The sequence below is a fragment of the Ostrea edulis genome, chromosome 2, assembly GCF_947568905.1.
Source record: "Ostrea edulis chromosome 2, xbOstEdul1.1, whole genome shotgun sequence".
In the NCBI taxonomy this organism is placed as follows: Eukaryota; Metazoa; Mollusca; class Bivalvia; order Ostreida; family Ostreidae; genus Ostrea; species Ostrea edulis.
The window spans coordinates 81,484,298-81,501,817 of NC_079165.1; the positions used below are offsets into that span (position 1 = coordinate 81,484,298).

The 17,520-nt window shown below is 32.6% G+C and overlaps 1 protein-coding gene across 23 annotated transcripts in view; it reads left to right on the forward strand.

Moving 5' to 3' along the window:
• Positions 1-3,955: 3,955 nt before the first annotated feature.
• LOC125682171 (dynamin-1-like) overlaps positions 3,956-17,520 on the forward strand; it is a 44,683-nt gene continuing 31,118 nt past the window's right edge. For 5 of the 23 annotated variants that reach the window (XM_056155132.1, XM_048922580.2, XM_056155138.1 and 2 more), the window contains exons 1-3: positions 3,956-4,004; positions 4,161-4,383; positions 15,394-15,467. In XM_056155132.1, coding sequence (XP_056011107.1) covers positions 4,220-4,383; positions 15,394-15,467 — 238 coding nt within the window. In that variant the 5' untranslated portion in view covers positions 3,956-4,004; positions 4,161-4,219. Of the gene's footprint in view, positions 4,069-4,117; positions 4,384-15,393; positions 15,468-17,520 lie in introns of those variants that run through there. The other 18 variants (XM_048922585.2, XM_056155137.1, XM_048922582.2 and 15 more) reach the window with 8 other exon arrangements.

The window sequence follows — 17,520 nt, forward strand, 5'->3', positions numbered from 1 at the left end:
TCAGAACTTTCTCCTTTTTTTGTGTTTGGACATGAGGACAATTTTAAGGAAATGAGGGTACGAATTGTGTTTGAACTTGTTTCAAACCTGAAGCGCTACACGAATGAAAACACTTTTGTGAGCATGTCCACAGGGTACAAATTGTGTTTGAACTTGTTTCAAACCTGAAGCGCTACACGAATGAAAACACTTTTGTGACCATGTCCACAAACAAAAGTTCACTTCAATATGTATTTGAAAGTTCCCTGTCAGAAGAGTGTTTAATTACTGGTGATTTGATTGCTTCGTTACAAAAGGAAACAATAAAAACAACCCAGAACGGTTACTATTCAAGCCTTTTACATATGTTCGTAGCTTCTAACGTTTTGTAGAAACCAATCATGTCGATTTTCTCCGAGGTGCAAAACCCTGGTGTAAACAGGCAAGATCATAATCAGCTTATTGTTACTCTTGACCGTGCTGATACTAAAGAATATCAGGATGCTATCCACATCATGTGGACTCAAACAATTGCTACAAAAATAGATGGTTGGACACCTAATCATTTTGTTGCCTGTATTCACAAGCATGAGGAACCTCTTTCAAAGCGTTCGAAGTTATCCTTTGAGGATTCTGAACCTCATCGCTCATTTGAACCAAAACAATCACAAGATAGTCCTTCCCCACTCTTGGAGTCTAACACAAATGAGGAGTCTATTGAAACAGGTAAATTGGGGGAAACTGCAAACAAAGAAACAGACAAACATGTTAAGGTTGCTTCCTTTATTGATTCTTCTTCATCAGAAGATGATATCTCAGAAATACCCGTTCAAAAGGCCCAGGTTGTACATGAAAAATGGCATACACCAGAGATCGGTAGTACCCCAAATCAGCCACGGAATATTTTCTTTCCAGCAAAAAAGTTTGGTAAAAAGATGAGATCTTTCAATACCTCCTGGTTTGATCGGTGGTCTTGGTTACATTATGTAGAAATCAAAGATGTTGTATTCTGTTTTCCTTGCATAAAATCATTTCAGAAGAAGACTCTCAGTTGTCACAAGAAAGAAAAAGCTTTCATATCAAGTGGTTTTAAAAACTGGAAAAAAGCAACCACAAAATTCGCCGCACACGAGAAAAGTGATTGCCATAAAGAGGCAATGGAAAGGGAGTTTACGATAAAGGAGGAGGTTAAAGATGTTGGAGAATGTCTTTCAAAGACGCACGAAGTCGAGAAGAAGTCTAACAGAGAGAATTTGCTTAAAATCACAAACATTTTGAAGTTTCTTGCTCGACAATGAATTGCTCCCCCCGGTTCCTACGGCCATGAAATAGTTGCTTTCATCAAATCGTCTGAATTCTTTTCAATAATGGCAGACGAAACACGAGATATTTCTAACAAAGAGCAATTTGTTTTATGCATTCGATGAGTTGATCAAAATTTTACCGCTCATGAAGATTTATTAGGGATGTACTGTCTTTCTGACATTGGGGCTAATTCAATAACCCTAGCAATTAAAGATGCCCTTTTGAGGTTCGATCTGCCTATCAACAAAGTACGAGGCCAGTGTTATGACATGGCTGCTTCTATGGATGGTTCAAAGACAGGTGTTGCAACACAAATTCATGCACTTGAACCCAGAGCCCTTTACATACACTGATATGGTCATGCTCTTAACCTAGCTTGCAGTGATTCTATTAAGGGATGTAAGTTGAGGTAGAAATGAGAAACAGAATTAGGGGAGTGGCTGCTTATATGTGCAGGTTTGATTTCTTCTTTGGGTGTTTACTGAGTGAAAAACTTTTACGTTATAGTGATAATTTGCCAAGGGGTCTGCAGGCTCCAAATCTCTCGGCGAGTGATGGTCAAAAAATGGCATCAACGACAATGAGTGCTTTGCAAAGTCTCCGAGATGAGACAATCTTCCACTCAGTTTTACAAGGAAGTTGTTGAAAAAGCAAAACAGATGATATGAACATCGATGATCCTGTTCTTCCTAGAAAACGCAAAATTCCTCGTAAACTTGATGATGGGACAGCAGCACATACTTTTTCATCGTGTGCAGATATGTATAGGAAAGATTTCTACGAGGCATTGGATCTGCTTTTAGCTGGCATAAAATCTAGATTTGACCAACCAGGTTACAAAGCTTATGTTAATCTTGAAAACCTCGTAATTAAGGCTTGCACAGGTCAAACGTTTGAAGAAGAATTCAATTTTATCACGACCCTATATGATACAGATTTGAAGCCAAAGGATCTTCACTGCCAGCTTATAATGTTAAAGACTGTTTTGCCAAAAGACTTTACGCCAGATATACCAAGTGTGGTTGAATTTTTCAGACATTCAAATGAAAAAAGTCTGTTTGCCGAGATTCTCAAACTAATTTTGGTACTTCCTGCAACTAACACTACCAGTGAGCGCTCATTCAGCGCCTTGAAAAGATTAAAAACATCACTGAGATCAACAATGAGCCAAATACGAACAAACAATTGCTTTTATTGCATATTCATAAAAATGAGACTGATGAACTGAATCCAGAAAAAATAGTTGAGGAAATCGGAAGTGAAAGTGAACACAGACTGGCGAGTTTTGGAATGTTTACCGAGTACTAAATACCTTATGACTCAGAAATGATTGATAACAAACTGATAAAGATATAAACAAAAAAAGATAATAATAAAAAAAAAAAAAAAAAAAAAAATCTCAGTATTAAAGCCTATATACTTTCTTGCCACAATGTCGCCCACATTTTGTTGATGACACCCAGAACCAGGGAGGTCCGAGCAAAGACCACGAACTATTGAATTTGAATCAGTTGCAGGACATTTGGGATGGTATGTTAATTCCGAGAAATGTTCGAGCTAATGCTTTAGTGATAATACTGTCATTTATTATTACCCATAGGCGGTAAGACAATCATTTCAAGCACTACTGTTTGACCATTAATAATGAACCCTTGGCCAAGGTTGTCATCACTATTCATCATAATCAAAAGGCCATCGCATATACATTGCCTATTGTAATATTTTACAGACAATGCGCGGGGAAATTCTAGTATTCTTCCCACAAAGCCACTCTGCATTCACGTACAAACAAAACCGGAGATGCGAATATAGGGGGTTAAAAGTAACAGTACTCTGTGTATATTAAATACTTCTATTTGTCTTAGCAAATTATAAAACAATGAATCAATTACATCACGTAACCCATTTTCTATTAAGAGATTAGATGGCATCGTGAAAGTAGGTCAGTTAAATTTGTATCGCTGTCAAAGGAATATACATGTACGTGTATGTATATACACTTTTTCTTAACTTGTTTGTTCTATGAATTCAATGGTACCTTCATCACCTTTGATAGGATAATGCAATCGATATTATGAAGAATTATATTTCTCTGCGCATGTCTAAAAGTAAACAAATTGAAGTACATGTAACTAGGCCTATACACCACAATCACAAAGTTTTGACTAAAATTATAATTAATGCGCATGTTTATTTTATATCAAATCTCAAAAGTTTAGATAATTGACAAAAATGCGATGAAAAACTTGATAGAAAGACCCATGTAATTTGAAGTCAAAATAGACAATCGGTCATCGTTCATCTTGAACTGGATAATGTTGTCATCACTATATGATCAAGATTGTACATGTAATTGTAGTTGCAGGCTAACTTACATCACCTCGTAAAAATCTTATTTAGTATCGTTTTGTAATGTAGTAGACGTCTAGTGTAAATGTAACACTCAATCTAGTGTACTTACAAACTCTTATCAGTACTTTCAGTACTTAGATTTCTGTAATAGGACTATGATTTGTCACTTGTGTAATGATTGATTCATCTTGCATTGAAAGAGACACTTAATTTTTTCATTAACTTATGAAATTTCTTATATACACACAAAATATCATTTTTCTGGGAAAGTCACAAACAGGAGGAAATGAGTAACCACCAATAATAACAGGATTAGACAGAGTTACCTGCCCTTTGTTAATTTGATCTTCATAAACTTTTGGATAACTGTATTGTTTACTATGAGAAAATATTAACATTAATATCCACTATTTTCATTTCAAAATTTAAAATGTAGAAAATTTACGGGATTTTTTTATTTCTTTATGTGTTTTATTTTTAAAAGTATTTTTGTTAATGATATAAAGGGCCCTACATTATTTCAGCTTCCGCCATGAATTGAACTTACGAGTGTCAACATACTACCCGATAACAAAGAGCAAAAATGGCCGGAAATGTTGGTATGGAGCAACTTATTCCTATTGTGAATAGGCTGCAAGATGCCTTCGCGTCCCTGGGCCTTCCACTTTCCTTGGATCTACCCCAAATCGCCGTAGTCGGCAGTCAGAGTGCAGGGAAGAGTTCAGTGTTAGAAAATTTCGTGGGCAGGTAAATCATTATGCAAGATGAACCCATCGGTTCATGTATAAACACTGGTTTGTGAAAGTGTGCTGTTATGTTATAAATGTTTTACTTATTTAGCATGATAAGTGATGAATTCGATTTGTTTGAATATCTTCGAAAACTTGGGGCAGGGGGGCGTATCAAAACAAACAAGACAACAGCGACATGTACAAGTCATACCTGTTATTGTGTCATGTTGTTCGAGTTTATTAAGTATAAAATAACATAAGCCAAAAATACACAGAGTTAAGAAAAGTTACGAATGCCCCTATCTAGATATAATGAAAAAGTTAAATTTCCACTAATTTGCTAACCCCAAGGAGTTAGAATATTGAATTTTGAATTCAATGTACAAATAAGTAAGGAAATTTTATTAAAATTCAGCACAGGAATACATTTAAGTAAGTATATGAGGTCAATTAGGCTCTTTGATTTTATAATTTAAGAAATAAATTTCATTTTTGAAGATACTTGAGGGCCAAGGGTAGACAAATAGATTTTTGAAGTACTTGCCCAAGGACAGGTGGAAACATCAAATTCACTAGCCCTTCCACAAAATCCACTTGCTCTATCTTAATTAAAACATATACAAAATTACTTGAAATTGTACATCTTGTTGTATTTTTTTATTCATTCATATTTATTTATGTTTCCTTATTGAAATAAAGTCATGACCATGTTTCCTCTCATGAATTGAGATATATATCCAGATTCTCTTTGTTTTGTCATACTTTGGGTGTTTTGTAGATACAAACCGCTAATCATTGTTATTATTATAGTCAGGGTCCTCTCCTTCCTGCTAAATGTCACAAACTTGTCCATGTTTCATTTCACCAGTGCATTGTGCATTCACCCTTAACATTGTGTCTGAAGTAGATTTGGCACTTAGCAATCAATTTTAACTTCACTATATATTTAAGCATTTTAATGATCTGTGTCATTTTTCACTAGAGGGTGTATGTATATTAAATCACCAGATAAATCATGATATACTTTCGGTTTATCCATGATCGACACTGTCAATGCATTTACATTTTATATTATCTTATATTATTTTGATTTTACTTTAAAAAATTCACTTTCCTGTGGACAAGATTGTACTGTAATTTTACTTGCCCTACTCTAGAATATGTTGCTCTGGGCTTCGAGCAGTGATATTTGTCTACCCCAGATAAGGGTATGTCAGCATACTTCATGAAGCGAGTTAGTATGTTGGCATAAAGTGTTGTTGTTCATACCCTCAGGCCATCCTTAAAAAATTGTATGTTTGCTGTAACGCGACCGACCCACTCAAAACACCTCGACTCAATTTTTTTTATGGCTACTCTGAAAGCTGTTTTTTTTTTTTTTTTTTATCGAGATCGGGATCCAAAAAAAAAAAAATCAACATGGCGGACAAGTCCATGGTCACGTTTACTGTGACTGTCAATTTAAAGCAATATATGCTGTAACTGACGGTAAATGAATTGAAAAATAAAAGAACAAATTGAATAACATAATTGTGATTGAATATTCTTCATAAACCTGTCGTATCAGTAGATTAATATGTCAATTCATGAATTATTGTCTTCATGACAGTAATTCCTGCTCATCATCTCCAATGTGCATTGACCTCGGAGGTCATCAGTTGCTGCTAACCCACACACTAATTCTACGTATCATGCATATGCATGTCCATATGATTAATTAGTGTTTTAACAGACTTTGACAAAAAATTAAAATGATACCCACTGTAAGGGACTTGGATTACCAGCAGTCCCAATTGCAAGTTAAAACTATAGGCCTAGCAGAAATGCATTCGACATTTTAATGCAGCCACCAAGTACCTAAAAAGTTCCTAACTTTTTGGTTGACAAACAACAATTCACAGGTTTTCAAAATGGAAGACATATAAACATTTAAATATAGTCATAGATAACTTTATTTCAGTATCTGTTGAAGATCGACTGGGACTGACAAATAATTACACTAGTAATGTATAATAGCAATGCCTTTCCATATTGCCCATATATACCTATATATTCATAAAGTCTGAATGCTGTCCGTGTCTTGTATACCTTAGTGTGTAACAGTAGGCACATTCAAAGTGAGATTTAGTATAATTATGTTATACCTATAAACTACAATACACACAAAATAAACATAATGTATCACGATACAAATAAGGAATAACTCTTGTTTAGGTTTAGATCACATGGTAACTGACAAACGCTGGTGAAAGCACTATGTGGGTCAATCGCTTTATCAACTCGTTACGCTCCCAAACTAGACAGTTGTTACAATGTATTTATATTTAAATACATTATCTGCTGAATATAATTTTTTTTAGTAAGTTCTATTATTAATTTTTTATTGACTAATGGTAAAATTTGTCTAATATGTCTAACCTTCGGCTGAAAGCTAGCTAGAGTGATTTCACATTGGCACGAGAGAATGGTGATTCATGAGACCATAAACCCATTGTCTACTTGGTAGTGTTATATAGTAATATAAATATATACCAGTACCTGTTTATCGCAATCTATTTACATTCTGCATTGAAAACTTGACTCCAGTTCAGTTTTTGAAGTAAAGTTATTAGTTTTGAAATCTTTTATGTGTTGTCCTAGTGTACATCGCAATTTTGCTCATTTACAAATCAATATAGTAAGTGATTTTCAAAAAAAAAAAAAAAAGCCTACCTACCTGCCCACACTGAAAAATCTGAGTCGCGTTACAGCAAACATACAATTTTTTAAGGATGGCCTCATGTATTTTCAAAAATGAAATTTACATTTCACATTCTACTTTCATTTCTGTCAAAATTTCCAGTCACTAAAATAGACATACTATATGCATCAAGATTCATACGTGCATTGTTCACAACTGCAACACGTTCATGAGGAAATGACTGTCATTTTAATTTGGAAAGAAATCAAAAGCAAAAACAATGGAAATGTAAATATATATGACTTTAAATGATAGAGGTTAACAAATTTTTACAAATTTCGATGTCTTAAACAAGTGCTTTTTCTGTGCTGGTAATTGAATTTTGAATCAACATTTGCATGCAGCAAAGTCAGTTTCCAAAAAAAGGAAAAGAAAATGGAGTTAAATTTTCATGAGTTAATCATTCGACAAGGATATAGTCGTAGTTATAAAAACGTTTCTTATACTCACGCTGTAGAATTACTAAGTTTCAAGTATGCTGTTAACAATGACAACACATGACAGTGTCGTAAGAAATGTTTAGACTCACATGCTCTCCAGTTTTAAACTGTTATATATTATTACTAAATTTGTGCAGCCCTTGTACACTGTACTTTTTAAAAATCCAATTTACATGTAAAACATTTGATTCCTCCTCAAAATTATGAAGTAAAGCATTCGAGTTTGTTTTTTGTTTACCTCAAACTCAAGCATATGATTGAAATTCAGCTTGTGGTGTAATAACCACTACCCTCTAACATAACAAATATTCAGCACATATGCAGATAAATAGATATGCATCTCATCCATAAAAAAAAAAATTCACCTTTTTCACAAGAAAGCTCCGGAATCAGAAGGAAAAATTAGATTACCCTAGTCACATTTTGAAATGTATTCTAATCACAATTTAACAGAACAACTGACACATATTTTTTTTTTGATTCTGTGAGAACTATGGAAGTTGAATTCAATGTATTTTATGATGAGTATGATCATAGTATGAAGTTATGAACAGGCTTTTTTATCTATGCATGAAATTCTGTAGAGGGTATGTATATTGACAAGCAGGGCATCTAATTTCACCTGGTCACTTGCCTGAGGGAAAATGTTTAAACATCGATTTTCTCTGCCCTTGCTTAAGAACAAAATGCTAGGTATTGATATGTATTTGAGTCCCAAAGTGGAAACACCATGGATAGTTATAGTAATGCATGCATCTTAGATGCCCATGTGTATGGAAGTAGAATGTTTGAAAACTGCTGGTCCGGATTTTGATTTATCTACCGAAAATTCCTAAAGTGAAACAGGAAGTGACTGCATATATTTAGTATTGGCTCAAACGGGTAAAATAGAAATGTCCAATATTCTAGAATCAGATTTGAAAACCTCATTAAAATTTTAGAGAGGGAAAAGTCCACAAAACATGTTCTAATCATTCTTTCGGAATGTGTGGTGGCTCTTTAATCATTACGTGTGTCCAGTGGATTTAATGCTTTTCAGAATATGCCTTACCAATGCATGAAAGCACACTTTGAATATTAACCTTGCCCAGATAAGCATACTAGTTACAGCACCTGGTACACGAGAATGTCGACTTCATGAGGTTTCATGTGACCAAATAAAAATCAGGATAATTTGAATATGATTAAATCAAGTTCTATTATTTCTGTTCTTTCTTCTTCTTTTTATTTTTTTTTTACAACTGTGCAATGTGTATTAATTTCAAATGAGTGAATATAAAAACTAATAAAAAGGATATTAAATAGGCCTAAAAAATTGACAAACCACAATCTCATATCGTACTTGAATCAGGTGTCATTACTTTTAATCATTTGTAGACACTAAATTCAAAGGTCACTGAAATGTTTCCACACTTAATGATTGATATGTGAGATTGATGGCAGGCAGGGAATCATACATCAGCTGTTGTGACACTTGAAATCTGTAAAACCAAACCTTTGTGTTTTAAATTTGTTTTCATGCCGTTAAATAGAAGAAGAAAAAATGCTTTTTCATGGGAAAAAATAATTGAAAATGTGTCCAAAATATCATACATAATAGGTTAGCAAAGTAAGGATATCAGAAAATCAATTCACTGCAATTATGTTCCCTCTATATAGTATGGAATGATACCTTATTATGATGTAAAATGGGTTTTTTTGTTAAAGTTTGAAGAATCCTTTATTTTTCATGTGAAATACTGTTAGAGATTAATATTTCTCCACTTTTTGTTAGAGCCCTACAGGGCTTCAAATTAACATATGCTTGTCAGTCTGTGGCTGGTTAAAAGTCTGGCGAACTGGCTGATATTTTTTACCAGTCAGTCCGATAGGACTGGTCAATTTTCAAAAATTTCATTTTGGAAACCCCACCCATTAAATCCTAAATTTGCATTCAGCACTCCCCTGTAGATACCAGGGAAATATTAACCTGATTAGTATGTATAGATCTTGCATACCTGTTATGATCATGATGATATTCTCTGAGGCCTATTGAGTAAAATCCTGTTCTTTTAGGTGAAAAGTCAAGGCCAAACCAGATGTTTTCTCCTTCGTCTCCCCTTGGGAGAAGGCTATAACTTGTGCTTAATACTTTTGATGTTTTAATGTCAATAAAATATGTTCAGTGTAGTTCAATTCTTTCACCTCAGAGCCCTCTATTCATTTCATTTTCCATCCAATCATTGCCCTTGGTACTTGTTTATAGCTCATTCTTGCAGTTGGTTTGAAATGAAGTCGGGTATAAATCAGTCTTTTAGGTGGTCCATCTCAATGTGTGAAATGAAGTCGGATATAAATCAGTCTTTTAGGTGGTCCATCTCGATGATGCACGTATTGCTACCTTATTGTGTTTTGCCGTTCTTTTCCAGTAGATTGGATTTTAGTGCATATTAGATGTAGAAATATTGTCATTTTATGGCTATAGATTCAGACCAGTTCACTTCATAAGACATTCATTTATTACATCTGAAAGGGGCATGGACACAGTTGAGCTGAAAATTTTATTTTTCCATTTTGATTGTTTAAAATGCTTAACTAAAGTATTTCTATTGGTCAACCAAAATTTGAATATCAGTTTTTGAGTTACAAGTGAGATACAGCACTCCCAATTCTTTGTTATGTAAATAAGGCTCGTGCCATGTTTTTGTTTCATTATAGATTGCTTATTAGAAAATAGCATGTTTAAAACAAAATGATTTGTGCTAAAACTAGAAACTATTTGATTGTGTTCATAATTAACTTGTAAATTGAAAAATCTGCTTTAAACGAACTATTACATGTATAATTAACCTATGTACACAAAAACATGGCATGAGCCTTGTTTACATAACAAAGAATTGTGAGCTCTGTATCTTTCATATACCTGACATTCAAATTTTTGCTGACCAGTAGAAACATCTTAGTTAAGCATTCTAAACATTTAAAGAGGAAAAATAAAATTTGAAAATTTTCAGCTCAAATCATGTCCATGCCCCCTTAACAATATACCAGTGTTTGTTAACAGAGTATTACATGTTTCAGATATCTAACTTAACAATATACCCGTGTTTGTTAACAGAGTATTACATGTTTCAGATATCTAACTTAACAATATACCCGTGTTTGTTAACAGAGTATTACATGTTTCTGATATCTAACTTAACAATATACCAGTGTTTGTTAACAGAGTATTACATGTTTCAGATATCTAACTTAACAATATACCCGTGTTTGTTAACAAAGTATTACATGTTTCAGATATCTAACTTAACAATATACCAGTGTTTGTTAACATAGTATTACATGTTTCAGATATCTAACTTAACAATATACCCGTGTTTGTTAACAGAGTATTACATGTTTCAGATATCTAACTTAACAATATACCCGTGTTTGTTAACAGAGTATTACATGTTTCAGATATCTAACTTAACAATATACCCGTGTTTGTTAACAGAGTATTACATGTTTCAGATATCTAACTTAACAATATACCAGTGTTTGTTAACAGAGTATTACATGTTTCAGATATCTAACTTAACAATATACCCGTGTTTGTTAACAGAGTATTACATGTTTCAGATATCTAACTTAACAATATACCAGTGTTTGTTAACAGAGTATTACATGTTTCAGATATCTAACTTGTATGTCATCCTTGTTTGCAGTCTACTATTTCATATATTCCTTTGAAAACTTGTTTGTACACCTACCCTGTTGCCCCCTTTGCTGTAGGGATGGGTCATTTAAGATCTTTGTGACATTTTATCTCTCTGTTGAACTGGTTTGCGGTGATTAATTTTTGCAGACGAGATGTACAAGAAACATTAAAACATTGGTTCGTGGTGAGAAATATTCGTGATTTGGAGGTTCTCACCAACTTTGCAAAAATATCTTGCGTGTGAATGAAATTTGGTTTAAAGTGAGTTTGAACTGAATTTGTTCATAATAGTACATAATATTGGAACACTGATTTTTAAAGAATGTTTCTGCCATTCAAGTTTGAATTAACTTCCTCATAATATATTACATGATATTGGAACATTGAATTTGAAAGAAAAGTTAGTATGACATTAGAATGTTTATTTATATATATTACAATCAGATTTAACTAATAATTGGAAATAGTAACTTTCATTTGGGGTAGGGGGTATTTATGTACTATCCTTTTGACCTATTGTCAGAGGATGCTCAGGTTTGAAGTATCCTTGTTGATTTGATAATGATGAGTTTAGTTTAATTAATATTTTATTCAATTCTGAGAAGGACTAGGCAACAGGCTATGAGCCAATAAATGTCTTTATAAATAGTTATATGAAGTTATCATGGAGCAGGTGTACATGTGTAATTGAGAATGTAAATCTTTTATAGTAGTAAATGATAGAGAGAGAGAGAGAGAGAGAGAGAGAGAGAGAGAGAGAGAGAGAGCAATTATAGGTGTTGATAAATATTGAGATGAGAATTAGTCTGGTAGTTTTCTCTGACTGAAAATAACATTTAGTATAGGATATAAAGCTTGAAATTCATTCCTTCAAAAACATTTTCATGCAGTTCCAAATCCATGCTTTTTCTGTCCATTCTACTGAAATGCTACAACTGATACTCATTATATTCAATGCAGTTTTAATTTCAGTTTTGACCTACAGTAAAAATAGCAAAATTGCAACTGAACTGTGACAAAAAATAATTTGAATGACCACCTAGTTTTTTCTGTACGTCTACACATCTAGTGCTGATAGTCCCTGCAATAACCCCTATTATTGATCCTTAATGTTCTGGAATAGGTAGGCAGTGCAGCTAGTCATTATCAACAGCTATCGATGTCGGACTCGTACTACTATTGGATGGAGTTAAGAAACAATGTTTGCTTTTGACCTTGCCTTCTTCATGCCTCTAGAATCAAACTGGCTTGTCTTGCTCTGTTAATTATTTCCCCTATTTATGCCCTTGTGATTAGAGGTGTGAGGGTATATACCAGGTAGTTTTTGGTAGATTTCTGTCGACAGTAACTTTAACCTTAGTTGTAACTTTTAAATGGATGGTGATGGGGCTTTCATATAACACATGCATATTCCTTGTGACACAACCTTTCTTCTCGTACAAACATTTTTGACCTCATGACTTTGACCTTGGAGTTTGGCCTTATGGGGCATCAGTATTTCACAAACACATTCTTCAAATTTTTTTTCCATACCATACTTATATAGTTTATAACAAACTGAACACAGCATACATACATGTACATGTATGTTTTAAAATTCCTTTTACTTGAATAAAAGATGTAACTTAAATTGAACAATGATTTTTTTTATACAACATATATACTTAAGAAATTTAAGGTGTTTTTTTTTTTGTACAACAAAGAAAGATGAATTATTTTCGTTTATTCTTATACACTCCTGATCGTACATCAGAAGTCTCGAGTTTTGATTGATTCCTTGTGAGTGATCGGATAGGAACCTGGCTTGAAATAGTCAATAAATGTTAAAGCTTTGAAATTGAATAATCCTGGCTCCGTAGAGACCAGTGAATGAGGGGCATTGATTTACCATGGAATCCACTCTGGATATGTGTATGCTTATATACAGGAACAGCTAGGCCTTGTTTCTTTACGATATTGATTGGGACCAAAAGACAGTTCCTGTCAGCCTCCCCGGCAGTGCTGGATGTTCAAAATGATCCAAATGCCTTTTTTTTTTTGTTAAACTGTATTCTTGTCAATGTGACATATTTTAAATGCATACAAATTAAGTAAATGTCAAGTACAATTACACACAATAATGGTACTGTGAATGAAATTTACATTTATACATACAGGACTATCATTGATCAATACATCACTGTTTTGCTATCATGTTGTGGGAACATAAGTTGCCTGACAAGGGAAGAATTAACCAATTATATAGAAAGTTACTCCTAAAGTGTCATTTATTAAGTTTGGTTGTTTTTGAAAAACTATTTTGTGAATTGTCAGATAATATGCCAAAGTTAAATTGTACTAGGAACTCTGTCAATTGTGGAAATTTCTGAAGTGGGGGGATTATAGTGTATAAGGAAAGAAATGTAGACAGGTCTGAAGTGTATTCTGTCTCCTGTTTGGTATGAAGTCACTGATAAATATATGAAAGACTGAGAAACTGTGGAACAGAGATGAAGACAAAATTTTCTTCATGACAATGCAAGGAACTTCCTGTTACTAGACAAGTGTTGTTTGTTTCAATAAATGTGACTCAAAATTGTGATGAGGAAGTCAAAAATACAGACAGATATAATTACTCATGTACAAGGTTTTCAATTTGCATCATTTGAGAGCTTAATCCATCATGACTGCTTCTAAATTTATTCTCATTTTGAGAGAAAACAATGCATAAATCATATAACATCAAAACACATGATCAATGATTTCATTGAAGATATGTCCCAGTTATTTACATGATGAGCATTATTTGGGGTATGAAGGAGTGCCCCAGTTATTTACATGATAAGCATTATTTAGGATATGGAAGAGTGCCCCAGTTATTTACATGATGAACATTATTTGTGGTATGAAGGAGTGCCCCAGTTATTTACATGATGAACATTATTTGTGGTATGAAGTAGTTTTTACATGATGAACATTATTTGGGGAATGAAGGAGTGCTCCAGTTATTTACATGATGAACATTATTTAGGATATGGAAGAGTGTCCCAGTTATTTACATGATGAACATTATTTGGGCTATGAAGGAGTGCCCCAGTTATTTACATGATGAACATTATTTGTGGTATGAAAGAGTGCCTCAGTTATTTACATGATGAGCATTATTTGTGGTATGAAGGAGTACCCCAGTTATTTACATGATGAACATTATTTAGGGTATGAACAAATAGAAACAGCTGTATATATAATTTCTATATACCCTGGTAGATGGCTTTGTTGACTATATGTATTACCTCATGGTTCTATTCTTATTTTAACATTTAGTTATAGCAATCTTGGACATCTATTCCTAAAGTGTAGTCTAAAGCCAGGGCTCAACATTAACTTTTTTCCCTATTTGTCCATTCGGACAAGGGATAAAGATATTTACTTGTCCGAACTTCAACTTCATTTGTGCAAAACATTTTCAAAAAAGGATCTAATATTGTCAACTTCAAAATTGTATTTAAATTTATTTAATATATAGTCTATTTTTATACCTGCTTTATTGATTTTTTAAAAATCTTATTCTCTTGATAAAAACAACAAACGCATAAAAAAATTTATCTAGACTTCCTATCTTGAATCAATGACTTCGTAAGATCCATGGATGATTGAAAGTAGTATGTAATAAGTGAACACCGATCCCGATTGAGTTTGACTCAGCTAGTTTACATAGCGATTGATATCGGGAGGGATCAAAGTTCATTTTCCATGCATTACACATGTACTTCCGACTCTCAACTACCGATAAACTTTTCACAAATTTGTTTGGAGACTTCTTTACATAAGAAAAGCACTTGTCCAATCGGACAAGTGCCCATCAATATTCACTTGTCCGAAATGTTTTTCCACTGGTACCGGACAAGCGGACAAATGTTAATGTTGACCCCTGAAAGCCCAACTGTAAGAAACTTGTAATAGATGAATCTTAAGAGTATTGCAAACTTATAAAAATCTTACCCATCTCTAAATATGTGGATGGTGTAAAATGGACAAAAATCTCTAACTAAATTTAACACAACACATATAGAAATATCCTGAGATGTACAGAATCAAAAACCCCAAAGTTTCTGTGTGTCATAGTCACGATATCTGTAAGTTAATAGTGTGACATTTTGTATATATATTATAATTATGTATTTTCAGAGATTTTCTGCCGAGAGGTTCTGGTATTGTGACAAGACGACCCTTGGTGTTACAGCTCATCAACAGTGACACAGGTAATAGACGATTGTCCGAGTAGTGGGGGGGGGGGGGGGGGGGAATAGGCAAGTGACAAAGAGAACATGTACCAATAATAACCATATGACAGTTATTTTAGGTGTAGCTTTTTTTTTGGCATTCTTCCAACTGCAAGAACTTTAGGTAATTGAATACAGTAATCTTTGAATTATTGATACGGTTATGCCATACCAATTCAGCAAAATTAAAGAATATAACAAACCATTTTCTTAATTTTTATAAACAGAAGAATTTTCCCCATGGAAGAAAAATTATAAAGTTGTTTAATTAAACACCTAGATTGTAAAAATCTCAAATTCTCATTTTTCAAAAAATAAATGAAGAATCAGGTACGGAAACAATTTTTACTGGTCAAAATGACGTGAAGAGGGTCAGAAATCAGGAAAACTCACAACATATTTTTCGTATAAAAAAAACTTTACTATGGAAAGTTATTTATTTTTAGAATCCCTAGAATTAAGAAAAACTCTATGTAGATTTCGAATTAGTGCACATGACCTTCAAATTGAAAGAGGAAGATATGAATTTACAAAAACCAATTGTGGCCAGAAGATTTCTTCAGAAAGAAACAAAAGAATATGTGAATTATGTAACCTTAATTGTGTAGAAGATGAATTTCATTTCCTTACTGATTGTCCATTCTATGTTGAAGAGAGAAATATTTTTGTTTTTTAATGGTATATACAAGCTCAACAAAAAATTTATCTATCTAACAAATAAGGACAAATTTACTTGGTTGACGATTAATGAAGACAAACCAGTAATTGTCAAATTGAGTGAATATTTAGTGCAAACTTTCAGAAAAAGAAGTGATGCTTTAAAACTGCAAAAATCATTATAGTTTATTATTCATATGTTGGTATAATACTGATACTGTCCATCTACTTGTATATATGCATGATTAGCAATTCATATATGCATGTACTTGTTTCCCCAACATGCTGCATCCACATGCAGTTTGCAGTCTCTGTAACCTGTAGTTAATGTTGTAAACTTTCTTTCTTTTTTGAATTTCCTTCTTTATAAACTGTCTTACTGTTTTGCCCTCGGGCCCAAAATTGGAATAAACTTATCTTATCTTATCCTAGACTGTGAAATTAAAGAATGATATATTTTTATGGGGCTTTATTTCCTTCATTTTTATGATGTCAAATTTATCAATTAGAGATAATTTTATTGATTGTTCAGTCTGTAAAATACTGGAAGTTAAAATTATACTGTAATTTAAAACAAATTTCATTTCAAAACAAGCGCATGAATTTATACACAATTAATGTTCTTGTGAATAAAGTGATTCATGGTAAATCTTGTATTATTATTTATAATCACATTGTGAACATATACAGTATAACCTTGTATCATTATTTATAATCATATTGTGAACATATACAGTATAACCTTGTATAATTATTTATAATCATATTGTGAACATATACAGTATAACCTTGTATAATTATTTATAATCATATTGTGAACATATACAGTATAACCTTGTATTTTTATTTATAATCACATTGTGAACATATACAGTATAACCTTGTATAATTATTTATAATCACATTGTGAACATATACAGTATAACCTTGTATAATTATTTATAATCATATTGTGAACATATACAGTATAACCTTGTATAATTATTTATAATCACATTGTGAACATAAACAGTATAACCTTGTATAATTATTTATAATCATATTGTGAACATATACAGTATAACCTTGTATAATTATTTATAATCATATTGTGAACATATACAGTATAACCTTGTATTTTTATTTATAATCACATTGTGAACATATACAGTATAACCTTGTATAATTATTTATAATCATATTGTGAACATATACAGTATAACCTTGTATAATTATTTATAATCATATTGTGAACATATACAGTAAAACCTTGTATCATTATTTATAATCATATTGTGAACATATACAGTATAACCTTGTATTTTTATTTATAATCACATTGTGAACATATACAGTATAACCTTGTATCATTATTTATAATCATATTGTGAACATA